At 36.1% G+C, this 17,576-nt stretch overlaps 2 protein-coding genes and 1 long non-coding RNA gene across 4 annotated transcripts in view; 2 read left to right on the plus strand and 1 right to left on the minus strand.

The window, feature by feature from the left end:
- The first annotated feature begins 389 nt into the window (after nt 1–389).
- Nucleotides 390–17,576, plus strand: part of Swim (Secreted Wg-interacting molecule) — a 74,977-nt gene continuing 57,790 nt past the window's right edge. The window contains exon 1 of the mRNA XM_028323422.1: nt 390–693. Within this exon, the coding sequence (XP_028179223.1) occupies nt 683–693 (11 nt within the window). The 5' untranslated portion in view covers nt 390–682. The remainder of the gene's footprint in view (nt 694–17,576) is intronic.
- Nucleotides 13,348–15,202, plus strand: LOC114366529 (uncharacterized). The gene is made up of 2 exons (XR_003657025.1): nt 13,348–13,703; nt 13,757–15,202. It is a non-coding gene; the product is annotated as an uncharacterized LOC114366529 (long non-coding RNA).
- On the minus strand, nt 15,451–16,874 carry LOC114366528 (uncharacterized). Of its 2 annotated transcripts, XR_003657024.1 has the most exons (3): nt 16,675–16,874; nt 16,543–16,572; nt 15,451–16,109 (listed from the first exon to the last, which is right to left on the minus strand). XR_003657024.1 is itself a non-coding variant. In XM_028323426.1 (2 exons), the coding sequence occupies exons 1-2, from the start codon at nt 16,708–16,710 to the stop codon at nt 15,594–15,596; spliced, it is 552 nt and encodes a 183-aa protein (XP_028179227.1). In that variant the 5' UTR covers nt 16,711–16,874; the 3' UTR covers nt 15,451–15,593. The 2 variants fall into 2 exon arrangements, 1 of the variants encoding a protein (XP_028179227.1); XM_028323426.1 differs by lacking the exon at nt 16,543–16,572.

Below are 17,576 nucleotides of genomic sequence, written 5' to 3' on the forward strand. Positions count from 1 at the left end.
GCATAGGTAAGCCTTTTCATAGAATGCATAGATAAGGTTTCTACCTTATCAGATAAGGTAGTAATGCAATGTTTCTATGCATTCTATGAACGGGAATTACTGGGATTCCCCAAGATTTTCCCGATTTTCGTAGATTGACTGTAGCCAAATCTGCAATCAGTTCGATGAAACAATTTTGCAGCTCTGAAGAAAACTCTATGATGCAAATAACAAGAGTTTTCCTCAAATCTCAATTAGTTCTGCTCATTCAATTGCTTTTATTTCGGTCCTTTAGTCACTGCACGCGATCTCATTCACAAAAATACGCACCCTGAATAACACGTTTAAAGTGTTTAGCGAATAAACAATCTGGCGCTCTATATTATTATGTTTTCGTGGCATATTAAAATCAGGTGTGAGCGGCGCCAAGCGCAGTTAGTTCGCGACCGTCAAACCTCGCTGACGCCGAGCCGTTTGACGTTTAGTTTCCCGCGCGCGCCGAAAGTGACAGTTTGAAACTTTTTAAATAGAAAAAAAAGTTAGCAAAAAGTTTGATTTATACAGCCAGTATTTTTTTTCGCCAATAATGGCCAGTTGATTTCGAAAATATTTTAGTGAGAAAAACTGATTTACGTTTTCGGTTTATTTGCATTTTCTGACATTTTGGTATCTTCAGGCTGTGTTAGTGGTGACAAAGGCCGTCATGGCGAACAAGTGAGTAAAATAGTATTTTACATAACTTTAAGGACGTATTCAAAGCGTGTGCGTCACTGTTACGTGAAGCTGCTGAATTTTCGTAGTCGTGATTGTTATGTTTACTTTACATGACTTTACGCAAAATGGTTTAAACTATACAAATATTAGATTCCTGTATTTGGTTTATTCATAAAATACGTCATTTACAGTGACAATGTTTAATTTTTTCATGGCATTTTTTTCAGTGCACAGAAATAAGCTGCAATAGGATCAAATGTGCCAAAAATCTTATTCAAAATATTAATATATTCGTCTCTCGACTTTTTATGTACATTTATCTTCGAAAGGTCACGTCAACTTATCCACCTTGGTAATAATTATAATAATATCGTCGAAAATACTTAAAACGTAAGACTAGGTAACTTACATAAAGATATGAATAAGTAGAGACGAAAACTAGACACAACAATAATTTACAGAAATCCGTTTTGTTCACAAATGGTACGTTTCCTAAGTTTGAAACTAGTACTGGCCATGATAATATTCTATTTTAACTAAAAAAGTTTTTAAATTAGTCACCTCTCTTAATATTTCTCTCATTTTATTTCGAGATAGGTAAGTAATTTACAATTGTTTTTATCTAATACAGACGGCGTTAAGAGCTGATCTTTCAATCGTTGGATAACTTTTAACTGAAGAATAAACTTGCCATTTTTTTGACATATTTTCCTCACTGAAGCTATCAATGTGCCAAACTTATTCGTTATAAGTTATCCAACGATTGAAAAATCAGCCCAAAAACAAGCTAAATATGGTGTGCATCATAATGATTTTTAAAAGGTGTGATTTTGCAACATTAATGACTAAGGACAAATTTTTCAATCGTCTGATAATTTTTAACTGAAGAATAAGTTTGGCATATTGACAGTTTCAGTATAGGAAATATGTCAAAATGAGAAGTTTATTCTTCTTCTTCTTTTTTTGATGATGTTGGCAATACACGTCGAGGTCGACAAGTTTATTTATCTGTTAAAAGTTAAAGCTGATGATTGAAAAAATTGCCCTTAGTCAGTAGTGCTGACTGTACTCCAAAATAAATATTTGCAGTGTGAAATCTCAATCGGTATTCGCAGGAAGAGATACGGTATCAGATAGCCGCCGAGGCGCTGATAATGAAGAAGTGGTGTCAGGGATTCGCGATATTGCCAGATTATACTGTTTAGCTGTTCAGCGAAAGGCTGACAAACGATAGCTCTCTAAAACGAAGATAGTCATAACATGAGTAACTGTAACAAATCATTTCATCAGACAAATTATTATTTATGAAAAGATTTTATCGTGATTCTATATATCCGGCACTAAATCAATTTCTTTGTTAGCGAAAAAAGTTTGCAAACAAATACCTAGATGTTTTTTTATACATTCGTAAATAATTCAGTTAACCTTATTTACTGAGCATTTTTCCCACTTTAGATGGTAGATACCGTTAAAAAGTTTTCTCAACACTGGCCGACTATGAAAACTAACAGCTTCCCTACCAAAAACTCACAGCTTTGCCATACCATACAACAAAACTATATTTATTATTATTATCGGTTTTTGGGCCTTCATTTGCGCCAGCTCGACCAAGTTTGATCTATTGTGGCAGCCCTTGTCTTTAGAGTTCGCTGCTTAGTCCCGTTGAGTCTATAAATTTCCAGATTCTTTGGAGCGTGATATCTGCTATCTCATCCGGGTGCATGATGTGTCGCCCGAGATGGATACTTCTTTTCAAAAACTATAAGTTCTCCTTGTTGACTACGGAACCCTAAACATTACAGACGTTGAGCTCTAAACCCAGCAATTATGCAAATATAATGTCAACTCGATATTTGGCAATGTAACAAATAAAACAAATCATTTTACGTTTTTAGGGTTCCGTAGACCTAGCAAGAAACCCTTACAGTTTCGTCATGTCTGTCTGTCCATCTGTCTGTCCGAAGTTTTGCTTGAAAACTTTTGTTGTTCGAGTAGGGCGTCCCTCCCTCCAAAAACTAAACTATTGGCTTGAAAAATGTGGAAAAATTCATAATAATACTGCTTTTCATGAACTTTCAAGGAAAACTATATCGGTTAAGATAGATCAGTTAGTTTAAGAGTAATAGTCATTTGACTCATGTATTTATTATAAAATTTCATACCTCATAAAAATTGCTTAGAAGATAATTAACTTTTTAAAAAAATAAAACCGACTTCAAATGCGTGAACACAAAAAAAAACTAAAAATTAAAAATATTGCGTATAAAAAAGTTCATCCCCCATTTTCCACCCTTGGGGGTGAAATATTTTCTTCAAATTCGCATGAAACCACCCTTTTGATAATACCTATTCAACAAAAAAATAATCGTTCAAATTGATTTATAATCGGCGGAGATATTGCGTATAAAAAAGTTCATCCCCAATTTTCCACCCTTGGGGGTTGTTTTTTCTATTATTAAATTTAAATGGGACCACCCTTGAGGTATTACCTATACGCCGAAAAAAGATTTGTTCAAATCGGTTCATAATTGGCGGAGATATCGCGTAACAAACATAGAAAAAAAAACATACGGGTCGAATTGAGAACCTCCTCCTTTTTTGAAGTCGGTTGAAAATATGAAAAGTGACTTTAGATGAAGTAATTGCTTGCTTCTGAAATATGTTGTGGTAACGACGGACAACTACGGAACCCTACACTGCACTGGGCACGACAAGCACTTGGCCGGTTTTTTTATTTACATTTATGAGTTATGGATTATTGCAGCGCAGGATCAGGATTCACACTTCGCATTGCATTAGCAACCTAATCACCATTTAATTAATTTGATTTGATTATAGTGATGTGGGTATGTCCAAAATAATCGATGAATGATTACTCGATACTTTGAAAGTTATGGTAGAGATTTATAAACTTTGAAATCTTACCTGAAAAACTTTGATTAATTATTGTACGATTTTTCGATTCCATTTTCCGTGAAAAAAATGTTTTTGTGTGAATCTCTTAACAAAAAATTACAGGTTGAAAACGGTTCATTAGTGTCATCTATGGATGTTAAAAATATGCTATGAACGAACATGCTGTTTATAAAATTTCATAAGGTCAATTTCATTGTTTTATAAATGATATTAATTGGTGACTTAACCGTGTAATTATCAAAGCATGCCGCCTGAAATATAATAATTTAGTTACGTGTAGTTTATAATTTGGATTAACAATTGGATTAAATATGCAATTTATACAGTTTTTAGATTGAAATAAGTATGAGCATAACAAAAAGACCGCTGTAACAAACATACTTTATAAAAATAACACAAGAATGCCTTGGTACTCGTAAATAAACCGGTGTAAATCTCTACCTCCACGCTCCACCACATTTTATCAAATCCTTATATTTTTTTTAAACTGGAACAATCGAGAACACACCGTTCATAAATTCGAATCCCGAACGTCAAACGGCTATTAATATTTCACGATTTAAATTTCGAATGCGATTGTTAAAACGATTTTAATCGGTCAAGTGGCATCAAAATATTTTCGGCCAGCATTCGCCTTGGCATGGATATTTATTTTGTTTTTTAATATCTATTATCGCTTCCAGACCGATTTATATTATTATTGGTCTAGTCTAGATTTTTTATGTTACTACTCGGAAGCTGTGACGTAGGCTAAAAGACGATTACGATGTTACGCTTCGTGTTTAAATGGACGATAGTCGATAGTTTGTTAATGGATTGTAGAGGAAAAGAGGTTCTAAATGAGCCATTAAGCCGTTTAAAAGTATAATTTTATTTAAATACTGTAGTATGATATCACGATGAAGTTATTTAAGTCGGTTTCTTCTTACATTAATATTTGACAGTTTTACTGCAATGGTTAGCCGTTAGTTTTTCCATTAAATACACGAATGATGTAATTTTTGTAGTTAATGCTCCTTTTGTGGTTAAGTAAGACTCACATTTGTCTGTTTTTTGTGAATCTTACGGTAAACTGGACAGAGTTATTAAGTCAAAACATGCGCATTGTCATTCAGATGCCAAGGAAACTGTCAGAGCCAATAGTTTAGAGAAATGGCTGTATTTATGTTACAATTTACATAATGAGATGAGGCTTAGTAGGGATGGCACTTCGAAGTTTAATTATTGGCAATACTATCCCACATTCAAAAGTGATTGGTTGATTTTCAATGATCAATAGTTTTATTTTTATTATAATGTTCATCAGTGTCATAAAATCAATCCAATGGGCTTTATTTAATCATCGGATAAAAGTTGATTTACGTTTTAAAAATAGACCTTTAGGTATTAGTTCTAGTCTTATTAGTTTATCGAAAATATTAATATTGTATTAAGAGTAAGGAGCATCCCTAATTTTACATTATCTGTGAACAGTGACAACTGACATCCCTGACTGACTGATTATGATCCCGGCGCCGGCGCCAACGAGCCAGTAACTTAGCATGCGTAAAAAGAACGAAAAAAACTTCATGTGAAAGTTTTTGTGCCAGTTCCGTTTTGTCTTTTTAGCTGTGCGTTTTTTTATAAACGTTCGAATTTTATATTAATCAGTCTTTAAAAGAGGCCAGTGTATAAATTTTAAATCAGACTCTGAAATAAAGTTTTTACGCCTTTTACGCCATAAACTGGGGCCTCTCTACCAAGATAAGTCTAAAATGTTAGCTCTAATTTTATCGACATCTATCGACATTTAACATGGTATTTCAACACCTACTCAATCATTTATTTTAATTGTTTCTATTACGAACTTATAAACTAAGTAAAGTATGTAGAACATTAAAGGGGGCGTCCATAAATTACGTGAGACCTTTAGGGGGGGGAGGGGGTCAACGAAAACCTCACTAAATCTCACGTGGGGGAGAGGGGGGGTCTCGGAAAATATCACGTAATTTTTCCCGCAAGAAATAGAGTAAAATTTCCAGAAAACTGGGTTATTGAAGTAAAAAAATGTTTTTTTTTATGATGATAATGACAATTTATTCTAAACCGTTTAATCAAATTAAACTAAAAATGCCTCCATCTGCATTTGTGAACACTAAAGATGCAGAATAAATCTCGAAATTAAGAAAATTCGAAATAAAAAAAAACGTCATCGGCATCGCAATTGCGTAAAAAATTGGCCAAGTGCGTGTCGTACCACGCGCAGTATAGGGTTCCGTAGTTGTCTGTCGTTACCACAATATATTTCAGAAGCAAGCAATTACTTCATCTAAAGTCACTTTTCATATTTTCTTCTAAGGAATTTTTACTGGTTAAGAAATTGTATAATACATGAGTCAAATGACTATTACTCTTAAACTAAGTAATGTGTCTTAACCGTTATAGTTTTCCTTGAAAAAATTCATCCCCACTTTACATGCAGGGGAGCTACCCTAGAAAAAAATTTTTTTTTTTTTTTCAAAATTTTATTTTACTATTTTGTCGGCGTGATTAATATACATAGGTATACCTTCACAAAATTACAGCTCCCCAGTGCCAATAGTTTCCAAGCGAAACCTCGGACAGACAGACAGACAGATCGAAACTATAAGGTTTCCTTGTCAGGACTACGGAACCCCAAAAAATGACATTACATACGTATGAAAATATTATGTATTCGTAGTTAAGTAACCAATAGTCAAATTTGACAGATGTCAAATGACAGTGGTTAAATTACAGAAAAAAAATATTTTTATAACAATGTTTAACTTGACTTTTAGTACATTTTTTTACTATTAGTTTACATTTTATTAATATTTAACCATTAGTAGCAAAATTTAACAATTAGTTATTTTAACTATGAATCAAAAAACTGGTCCTAGGTTGAAGAAATTGCTTGTCTTACTAAACGACGGGAAGCTACGGAACTAGGCCCTAGTTCCGTAGCGTACGGAACCCTGTACTGCGCGGTGGCACGACACTGGGTTACTTATTTTTTCATATAAATCTAATAGACTCGAAGCATAGACGTTGCAAAATAGGAATTTTATTAAATATCACGTGAGATTAGGGGGGTGGGGGAGGGGGTCAGGCAAAATCTCACCAAATCTCACCGGGTTAGGTATTATCTGGCCCACCGAAAATATGGTCCGCGGACCAGTTAATAACTTTTTAAAATACTAGTCTTCATCTCGTCCGAAGCTCCGGGCCAGATAATACCTGTAAAATCACTAGGGTATAACTCGCCCAATCTATAGTGAGATTTAACAATCTGTTCTTAGTTAAAGGATTCGTGATAAATGGTTAGTTAAATAGCCAAATTCAAATTTCAAGCCCTTAAAATTTTAGACTAGGTAATGACTTAGTTCATCTAAAAAGTGGAAAAAAAAGGTACTTTCACGGTCTATTGTTTATACCATTGAAAAATTTAAAACAGGCATCAGTTTTAGGGTTCCGTAGTCCTGTCAAGGAACCCTTACACTCGACATCAAATAATCCTGTCACATAAAAAAAAAAGTGTCTTTAAAAGGATCCAGAGTCACTTAAAAAAAAGGTAGTTACGCTTGAGCCAACTTTTATGGCTAAAAAACTGTTATGTTGGGATCTATCGCTATCCATCTAATAAAAAGGACATATGAGGTCATTATTTGGTTTTATAACCATAACAAAATTGTGATTGTGGTCAAATACCTGCCTTGTTATGCATAAAAAAAATGGTCTGATTGATCCCAGAGGTGAGCCCAAAGTGAGGTCTTTTTTCAAGTCACATTTATGGTATACTAGCTTTCCGCCCGCGGCTTCGCCCGCGTGGAATTTTGTCTGTCACAGAAAAACTTTATCGCGCGCGTCCCTGTTTCAAAAACCGGGATAAAAACTATCCTATGTTCTTTCCCGGGACTCAAACTATCTCTATGCCAAATTTCATCAAAATCGGTTGCGAGGTTTAAGCGGGAAAGCGTAACAGACAGACAGACAGACAGACAGAGTTACTTTCGCATTTATAATATTAGTTGGGATGTTAATCATTTATTAAGAAATTAAATGTTATTCTCTTTTAGGATATTTATTGGGCTTTCAAATAACACCAATATAGTTGGGGCACTGTGATTGTGTCAGAAGAAAATCTTTAAAGTTCGCGTCGCGGAAGGTGCGGTTTATTTGATGTTGAGTATAGTTTCGATATGTCTGTCGGTCTGACCGAGGTTTTGCTTGGAAACTATTGAGAATAGAGAGCTGTTATTTTGTGGAGGTGTGTATATTAATCACGCCGACAAAAAGATAAAATAAAATTTTGAAAAAAAATAATTTTTTTTTGTGTAGCTCCCCTACATGTAGTGGGGATGATTTTTTTTTATCTTCTACCTCATCGTGTGGGGTATCGTTGGATAGAACTTTTTGGTTTAGGGGTTTCTAAGACTATTTTTCCTATTAGGGATCCGTTTGCAAATGTTTAAAGTTTAAAGTGCCAATTTTTGCTCGAGTAGGGCCTACTTTTAAAAATTGCAGTTTTTTGGTTATAAGCATAAAAGTAAAGTCAATTCGTTCGACAGCTAAAAGAATATGCAATAATTGACATCAAAAAGTCTATCAAAAACTCTCATTGAAATCTTTATGAAACACTTGAAACATAAAAAGCATGCTTGTTTTAAATTTTTCGATGTTATACAAAATAGACCGTGAACATACCAATTTTTTCCACTTTTTAGATGCACTAAGTCATTACCTAGTCTAAAATTTTAAGGGCTTGAAATTTGAATTTGGCTATTTAACTAACCATTTATCACGAATCCTTTAACTAAGAACAGATTGTTAAATCTCACTATAGATTGGGCGAGTTATACCCTAGTGATTTTACAGGTATTATCTGGCCCGGAGCTTCGGACGAGATGAAGACTAGTATTTTTAAAAGTTATTAACTGGTCCGCGGACCAGATTTTCGGTGGGCCAGATAATACCTAACCCATCTCACCAAGGGGGGCGGGGGGGTTGAAAAATGGCCAAAATTGTCTCACGTAATTTATGGACGCCCCCAAGGTTAAATGTAGAGAAAGGCAATGAGGGCTATCGTTTTTATACTTAACAGTTGGCACCCATGGCGATTGACAGGACCTTACTCTACAGTGGCGCCATCTTGATGAGTGCAAATGCGATAGTCCTCCTACCACTTTCGCGCTCACCAGTTGGCGCCACTGTCTTCGCTACTAGCAAGTGACAGGACCTTACTCTACAGTGGCGCTAGCTGGTGAGCGCTAAAACGATAGCCCTCATTAGAAGAGAGGAGGCCATTTTGAATTTGCCGAAAAAACAAAATTGATAAATATGGCGCTACACTTTTCCGCCAAATAGTCCTACAAAACAAAATATTCCAGGTTCTCACTGTTAAAGTTACAAACAGATTATTAGACGACAGCATTATTTATGGCGCAAATAAAACTTTATATTTTATTATAGTCTCAAATTCCGAACACGAGCAGGCATCTTTTGTTTTTTATTTAATAGGCTTGTATTTTTTAGGCCACATACCTAATTGGAATATGATACCTACACTTGTATTAAATTACTACATTTAGGTAATTAATAAAAATAAACTCATTTCTGTTAATTTTTATGTATTGGTTTATTTAACTGAGTACAATTAATACGAAAGGAAAATTTAGGGTAGACAGGCCTCTGGCGCCAAAATCTTCGGGGCGGCCTTTTTCTAGCAATGGACGACGAAAAAAAATCACATTTTTATACACCAACTTGTCAAAGTCAAAATTTCTTTAGTTGCAAATTAATTTATATAGTGCTTACTTACAAATCGTCAAAATAAAATACTAATAAAAACAAGATTTGCAAATTATAAATAACTTGAAACTCAGTCACCTTCACCACTGTCTGCCGGTTGAAATAAATAAAAAGAAATAGCAGTAGTAGGTACATTATTGATTCAGGAGCAATTCTCTGAATTTACCCCGCATTCTTTATAGCGTATCTTGCTCTACATTTCGTTCTCCTCAAAATATTTGCCTTTGATTTGGTCCTCTCATGACAGAGCCCAATGTATGGCTGCTAACATTTTTCGAAGCTATGCCAAGGTCACGGTGATTAGCACCAACTCCTGAGGAGTCAACAATGGGACAGTGGAATTGGATGCAGTAGGTCCTATCGTATGTAGTCCTAATAGATGCGGTTTTGCAATAAATTGTAGAGTTTGAGGCCGTCGCTACGCTGCGCTTATAAAGCAGGAAGGCGCTGGATGCAGGCTGCTACCAACCGATCAATATGGAAATCATCGGGGCAGGCCTTTGTTTAGCAGTAGACGTTCTGTGGCTGAAATGATGATGATGATGTAGTCTGATATGCTGTTGACTGTATTAGTTGTAGTAAATTTTAACCATAGGTACACTGCCCTCCTTATTAAATCCTTGACGATCACAAGTATACCCGTGTCTTCATTTTTAACTGCTTGTTTACATAGTAAAAAGAAAAATAGGTGTTGATTGGACAAACTTAGTTGGGGGCTCATTCGACTACAAAAGGGCTGTTGAGGAAGGGGCTTTTCATCCAAATAGGGTAATTGCAAAATGTTTTTTAGTATTTTGAGCAGACGGGACACCACTCTATCCCGGGCCCTTGTAGCCGGGCCCCGTATTATTGATACGACTGCACGAAAAACATTATCTGCTGCATTATACATAGTTGTTGTAATTCACGAAGGCGAGTGAACTTACATGTGTGGTGGCTCGCTACTGTTCGTTTTTCAAAAGTTTTGATAGACATTAAACACATATACACACACAAGTAAAGCTCACTCGCCTTCGTGAGTTGCAAGAATCATACCTACTGTGCCCTATGTCTATTGTGACCGCGGGGAATCAACACTGCTATCAGTCTTAGATTCCTTCTGCATTACGTTACTATCATAACGTGTGAATATTTTTAGTCACATTCTTTAACTACGTTGTCGTTATGTGTAGATTATGGTGACTAGTAGTGTAAACTTTAATATGTATTTACATTGTACCTACTTACAAAAAATATTTACAACCCTTCATTTGGCAAGACTTTAAAAGTACTTATTAATATGAAGTAATCGCGAAAATATAGTGTTCCTAGGTGATAAAATAAAATGTAAAAAATATTAAAAAAAAAGTTCATTGAAGGAATTCCTGAAAACAGTACGTTAAGTATACTCAACAAAAAACAATGTTCATAAAAAGAAGGCAACATTTGAACGTTAAGTATGCTTAACAAATATTACACCTCAATAAAGGAAAATAATACAAGTTATATAGAATTTATCACAATTTATTATTAAAATATGAAAAAGTTTACATCACTTAAACCCTACTATGGTGGTAATTGAAATGACAATTTCTTCCTTTGACAAAACACAGCCGGACATTACATTTCAGGCAGTAAACAGTTGTAAACCCCTTTTTGCAAAAAGCACATCGACCATATTCCTGTCCATGTTCAGGGAAATGATCTATAGAATCAAATCTTACGTCATCTATGGGCCTGGTGCGTTTAGGTGACACTGCACAACAAAATTGCAACTTTTGGCTGATGATTGACTTTCATTACATGATGTAAAGTGTAAAGTAAATTGTAAAGTGCCCCATAAGGGCTACCTTTTTCTTTTTTTATTATTTTCTATTGACGTTCATAAGTGCCACTTGTGGTCTAAACTGAATAAATATTTTTGATTTTGATTTTTTGATTTTGATGTCTACTAATTTGACGTCGCTGATTTTGAATCTGCCGTCCATTTTTTCGTAGCAGCTCTTGTTTACATGTTATAGCTTTCATTCAAAAATTGCTAAATTTCAGTCTTAATTCGCCGACAGTTCAAAAAATACTATGTTTTCTTTGTATAATTTAATATGGTAGCATTAAAAAGTGTGTGTGTGAATGATCTAAATCAATTTTGTTTCTGTTGCGGAGAGGATATGTTTAAATAATCCGTTTAAATGTGACAAAGTTCGTAAAATTGGCTTACAAAAATTAGTTTGGGGACCCAGTGGAAATGAAAGATAAGCCGTGAATTCCGCAAAAGGCGTGGAAAAGATGCGTTGAGTTTTTACGTTTATAAACAAATAATATTATGTGTAGATTTAGGTACGAAACCGCTATGATCTGAAAGGAACCCTTGAACCATCGCGACGACTGTTATTTTTATTTTTGAACCAAAATGGTATTAACCAAAAAATATTGAACTAAATGGTAATTCCTTGCATACGTTTGACATGCAGACGTCTTTTCAACCCTAAGAAGTCACCTGAACCTCATGTTGATACTTCACATGAGGATTTTGAGGCGAAAACTGTCAGTGTGGTAGAGACTTTGAATGTGACCCGAAATTTTCAAAACCATGTAGCCAAGATGGTTTAAACGATCGTTTTAGAGATTTAGGATCTTCAAGTCTTCCGAAAAGACATAGATGAGTTATTTTGGCATTTTAATATTTTTTTTTGGAAATTCCGAAAAAATCTTACTATTCTTACACATCGAACAACGTATGAGTCACTTATAAACATGTTTTTTTGGTTGGATGTAATATAAACATCGAATCACACTCTCTTCGCAATCACCTGAACAATTTTATCACAACTCTTAAGGATCTAAGTGAAGAACATGGCGAGCAAATCCACCAGGGCCTTCGTACGATAGAGGGACGCTATCAGGGTCACTGGAATGCACACATGATGGCTGACTGCTGTTGAATCATTCAGAAGAGCTGTCTGCCTTCAGCATCAGCAAAGAAGTCAAATAAAAGAAAGATTTTTCAACTTAACAACTTCATAAAATAGGATCATCTCTAAAAAAAGAGTGTTTTTTTACAAAAAGACCCAAGTGTCATATTTTTTTAACCAGAGCTGATACAGATATTTCAATCACAGATTTGAAATCGTCATTAAAAATTGGACTAATATCATGTAACATAACTCAATCATCAGAAATGCTGTTGTGCAGTGTGATNTGGCACCATTTTAAAGATTAAACTTTTATCTTTAAATTGATACCAAATTCGTTTAAATCACACTAGTATTTAAAAAGATATCCCGGCTGATGTGACGAAGTAACGAAAAAGACATGTATGAACTGTTTGATACGTCGCGAGTTGCGGCCTATTTACCCCCTATAAAAGCACGCGTTTTCGGATTTTTGCTTTCACACGTTGATTCATACACATCTCCGCTTCTTTTGACTCTTTACCTGGGATTCTACACCTTCAGAAGCAGCACAAATCGTTGCACTATTGCAAGAAGGGCTCAGCCAGCGGGCTGTCGCACGTCAGCGCCACATAAGCCAGTCCTGGGTTTCGAAAGTTTTAAGACGCTTTCGGGAGACTGGTGGCTTTATCCCGAGACCAAGTTATGAACAGCGCCGGCGTACATCGCAGAGGGAAGACCGTTTTTTCATGTCAACCTCTCTATGAAATCGTCATTTGACTGGAATCGGCGTCCAGTAAGAGCTCAGTAGGATAGCTGTTAGCGCCCTTCATTTGGCAAGACTCTAAAAGTATTAATATGAAGTAATCGCGAAAATATAGTGTTCCTAGGTGATAAAATAAAATGTAAAAAATATTTAAAAAAAAGTTCATTGAAGGAATTCCTGAAAACAGTACGTTAAGTATACTCAACAAAAAACAATGTTCATAAAAAGATGGCAACATTTGAACGTTAAGTATGCTTAACAAATATTACACCTCAATAAAGGAAAATAATACAAGTTATATAGAATTTATCACAATTTATTATTAAAATATGAAAAAGTTTACATCACTTAAACCCTATTATGGTGGTAATTGAAATGTCAATTTCTTCCTTTGACAAAACACAGCCGGGCATTACATTTCAGGCAGTAAACAGTTGTAAACCCCTTTTTGCAAAAAGCACATCGACCATATTCCTGTCCATGTTCAGGGAAATGATCTATAGAATCAAATCTTACGTCATCTATGGGCCTGGTGCGTTTAGGATTTTTAATCTTTTCTTCTTCTTTTAAGCCTGGAACACTGAATACTTCTACATTATTTCCTTTATACAGCAATGCCTTGTAAATTTCAAGTCTGAAGTGCTTTAGAGGTTAGTATTTTTTATTACCTATTCGGCTTTGNCAAGTCTGAAGTGCTTTAGAGGTTTGTATTTTTTATTACCTTTTCGGCTTTGATCACGGCGGTAACACAACCAGGCATTATTTACACAGATGTCCAATAACTGGGAAAATATAGACAAGTACCAGCGCCTGCTCTTTATCTCTGTGCGGTACAGGGCAATTAGCATGTCCGCTAAATCCACGCCACCCATGTGTGCATTGTAATGTTTTACAATTTTAGGGTAGTCTACATCAATCCTTGTCTTCTTGACTTTACAATATCTTTTTACTTTAGTTGTTGGATAGGCATCAGTATAACTTGAAGCTAGAGTTACACATTTATTGTCATTCCACTTCACCAGCGAAAGCTTTGTTTTATTGCATACAGTTTGACTGAATGCTCCTCTACCTTTTTTTTTAAGATCTTTATCAGATTTTAGTTTATTTGCAGCATTTCTGAGCCGGTTTGCACGCATCGTGCCAAGACTAAAAATTCCCAGAGACTCCCGAAGGTAATGTATCAACTCTAACGAAGAGAAAAAATTATCAAAGTAGACAATACATGGCTTCTTCTTTATAGATTTACAGAGTCTTAATACTGCTTTCGCACCCCATCCCAAGCCTTCTTCTTCTTCAGTAAAAACGCAATTTTCAAAAGTATCATTACCAGCATATAAAAAAAAATCATATATAATACCTGATGCGCCAGCCCGTACCAAGTTTTTAAACCCCCATTTTCTTGGTTTACGTGGATTGTATTGCCGCCTTTTGCCGGCTTTTGTGCCTTTGTACGGAATTACCATCTCGTCGATACTAAATCTTGACTCCTCCTCTAATTTGAGACAATTTTTTCTGATTTCTTCCGAGAACGGCCTTATTTTGAAGTAAGGGTCAGAATCCATTTTGGTATTATCCACAAAATGTAGATATCGCCTAATGCTTTGGTATCGCTTCAGAGACATGATATCTGCTACCAAAGGAAATCGTGTATCAGCTCGCCAATAGTCTAGGTAGGACGGCATGGACACAATACCCATTATCACTTTAATAGCTATGAAATTACGTAATTCTGCTTCTGTTAGATTCAAAGGTCGTCCTGTTGTTTGCATAGAGTACATATTTGTATATTGGCAAATATCTCGAATCATCTCTTCAGAAAAAAAGTCCGTAAAATAGTCAAATGCATTCTTATTATCGGGTATAGGGTTTTCGAAAACATCAGGATCCAATTCAGCACAATGCTTGAAGCGTCCACTAGACCATTGAAATTCGAGTTCCGTTTTCTTTTTTCGATTCACGGGACGTGGTCTGTTAGTTGCAGACTGTCGTTGACGTTCCGCTCTCGTGTTACGGCTTGATTGTGGAGTTGAAGCGACAAGTGGTGATTGCAGGGGGGAGTCTGACATATGGTCGAGTATATATGAAGTTGTTATTGAAGGTATGTTTGACATCGGTGTCAAAGGAGGGCATGAACTTATGGATGGTAGGGTGAAATCAAAGGTAGGTTCAGTATTGATGTCGTCTACATTACCATTATTAGCCAGAATTGAAGGAGACGGGGTACAGCTTCGGTGTTGATCAGCATCAGAATCAGAATTCAGAATATTAAGCCGTTCCAATGAAGAGTCAAGTGAAGGTGGTTCGGAAGACTCTGGGTCCCCAAATTGAACATTAGCCAATTCGTCTTCATTCTCGGAGTTTGATTCCCCACTAACATCAGAAGGAGCGTTTTCTTCNCGGCTTTGATCACGGCGGTAACACAACCAGTAGGCCTAAGATGCGCGCTGTGATAACTTTTATCGACGTCAAAATGTATGGGCAAAATCGATAAAATGGCGTGATAACCGCTTATCGCGATGCGCATGTTAGGCCTACAGGCATTATTTACACAGATATCGAGTAACTGGGAAAATATGGACAAGTACCAGCGCCTGCTCTTTATTTCTGTTCGGTACAGGGCAATTAGCATGTCCGCTAAATCCACGCCACAATGAAGCGACAAGTGGAGATTGCAGGGGGGAGTCTGACATATGGTCGAGTATATATGAAGTTGTTATTGAAGGTATGTTTGACATCGGTGTCAAAAGAGGGCATGAACTTATGGATGGTAGGGTGAAATCAAAGGTATGTTCAGTATTGATGTCGTCTACATTACCATTATTAGCCAGAATTGAAGGAGACGGGGTACAGCTTCGGTGTTGATCAGCATCAGAATCAGAATTCAGAATATTAAGCCGTTCCAAGGAAGAGTCAAGTGAAGGTGGTTCGGAAGACTCTGGGTCCCCAAATTGAACATTAGCCAATTCGTCTTCATTCTCGGAGTTTGATTCCCCACTAACATCAGAAGGAGCGTTTTCTTCGGGAATCAGCGCTAAAATTCGTCTTGATCTTGAATTCTGAAAAAAATACATTACTATTCAGCCAAACATGCATAAAGGTAAAAAAATCCACACCGACATAAAATAGTAACAGCCAAATAAAAAAATTCAAAATCAAAAATATTTATACAGTTTACACCACAAGTGGCACTTATGAATGAAGGGTTAATATCAAAATGCAAATGAAGGGTTAATATCAAAATGCAAATGAAGGGTTAATATCAAAATGCAAACGTGGAGTTGTTAATTAATAAATTAAAAAAGTGTCTTGCGTATCTATGTAATAAAAAACAGCCATGCCTATCTATTTTGCAAAAAACATTTCAAAAACATATTATTTCCATAAACCCACACCATGCGAAATTGTTGACTATGCTCAACATTAACCAACCACATTAAATTGTCAAGCATAATATTTTGTTGAGTATACTTAACATTCATGTTTACAGACCTGTAGTGTTTATTTCCGAATTAGTCGTTGCTTGAAAATAACATAATTGTAATGTTTATAAGTCATATAAATAGGAATAAACGAAATTATTTGATAATTACATACGAAACATAGTAAAATAATAATATTTACCTGAGCAGTCCGCAGAGCAAATCTTCTAGTCGCCATTTTGGCTCACTAATGTCAAAGTTAGAGTTGCCAGCCACTAAAAATATTTTTTTCTACCATTATGGCATGTAAATAATACGTTTCAAAACCAAATTATAGGCATGACACCCATAGATAAATTATGACATTGTGTCAAAGTAAGTGTTGAGGATACTTAACGAAATTAAATTAAGGGATAAGAAATACCTAGTAAAGAAACACTGAAAGAATCAAGTGAAAGATGTTTTGCGGGATCCTGCATTACCGGATACTTAACGCAAAACGTTTAGGATCATCATCATCATCATCATTTCAGCCATAGGATGTCCACTTCTGAACATAAGTAAGCCTCCCCCAATGATTTACATGTATGTTGATCAATTGGTAGCGACCTGCGTCCAGCGCCTTCCTGCTACCATTATGATGGTTGTCGGTCCACCTTGTGGGTGGACGTCCCACGCTGCGTTTTCCGGTACGCGGCCTCTACTCCAGAAGAAGTTTGGGATGCCCTGGACTATTTCAGTGGCATAGCGTGCTTAGACGGGCCCTGTGTCAACATTTGGTGGGGGCCCCGTCTAAAAAAGGTCACTAGAGCAAGGGGCCTTTTTCTAAAAAACGCAGGCAGGCAGTAGTACTGTCCAGGAGGCCTCTGTAGCCCGAGGATCCCGTATCATTGATACGGCTGATGCGGCGGTAGACGCCCCTGACTGTAAAAAACCCTGGGGGATGTCCAAAAATGGGCTGCCATGGCTTCTTCTGCTTGTCGTGTCGACAACAAACCTACACAGCGTCAATTAAATCTTCATGCGTGCAGTTATTTGGGAATTTATTATGGCTGAAATGGGTAAATTCAGCCTACAGGGCCAGCAGACGTTGACACACCACCC

The sequence above is a fragment of the Ostrinia furnacalis genome, unplaced genomic scaffold, assembly GCF_004193835.3.
Source record: "Ostrinia furnacalis isolate ACB-3 unplaced genomic scaffold, ASM419383v2 OfSCF0637, whole genome shotgun sequence".
NCBI classification, from domain to species: Eukaryota; Metazoa; Arthropoda; class Insecta; order Lepidoptera; family Crambidae; genus Ostrinia; species Ostrinia furnacalis.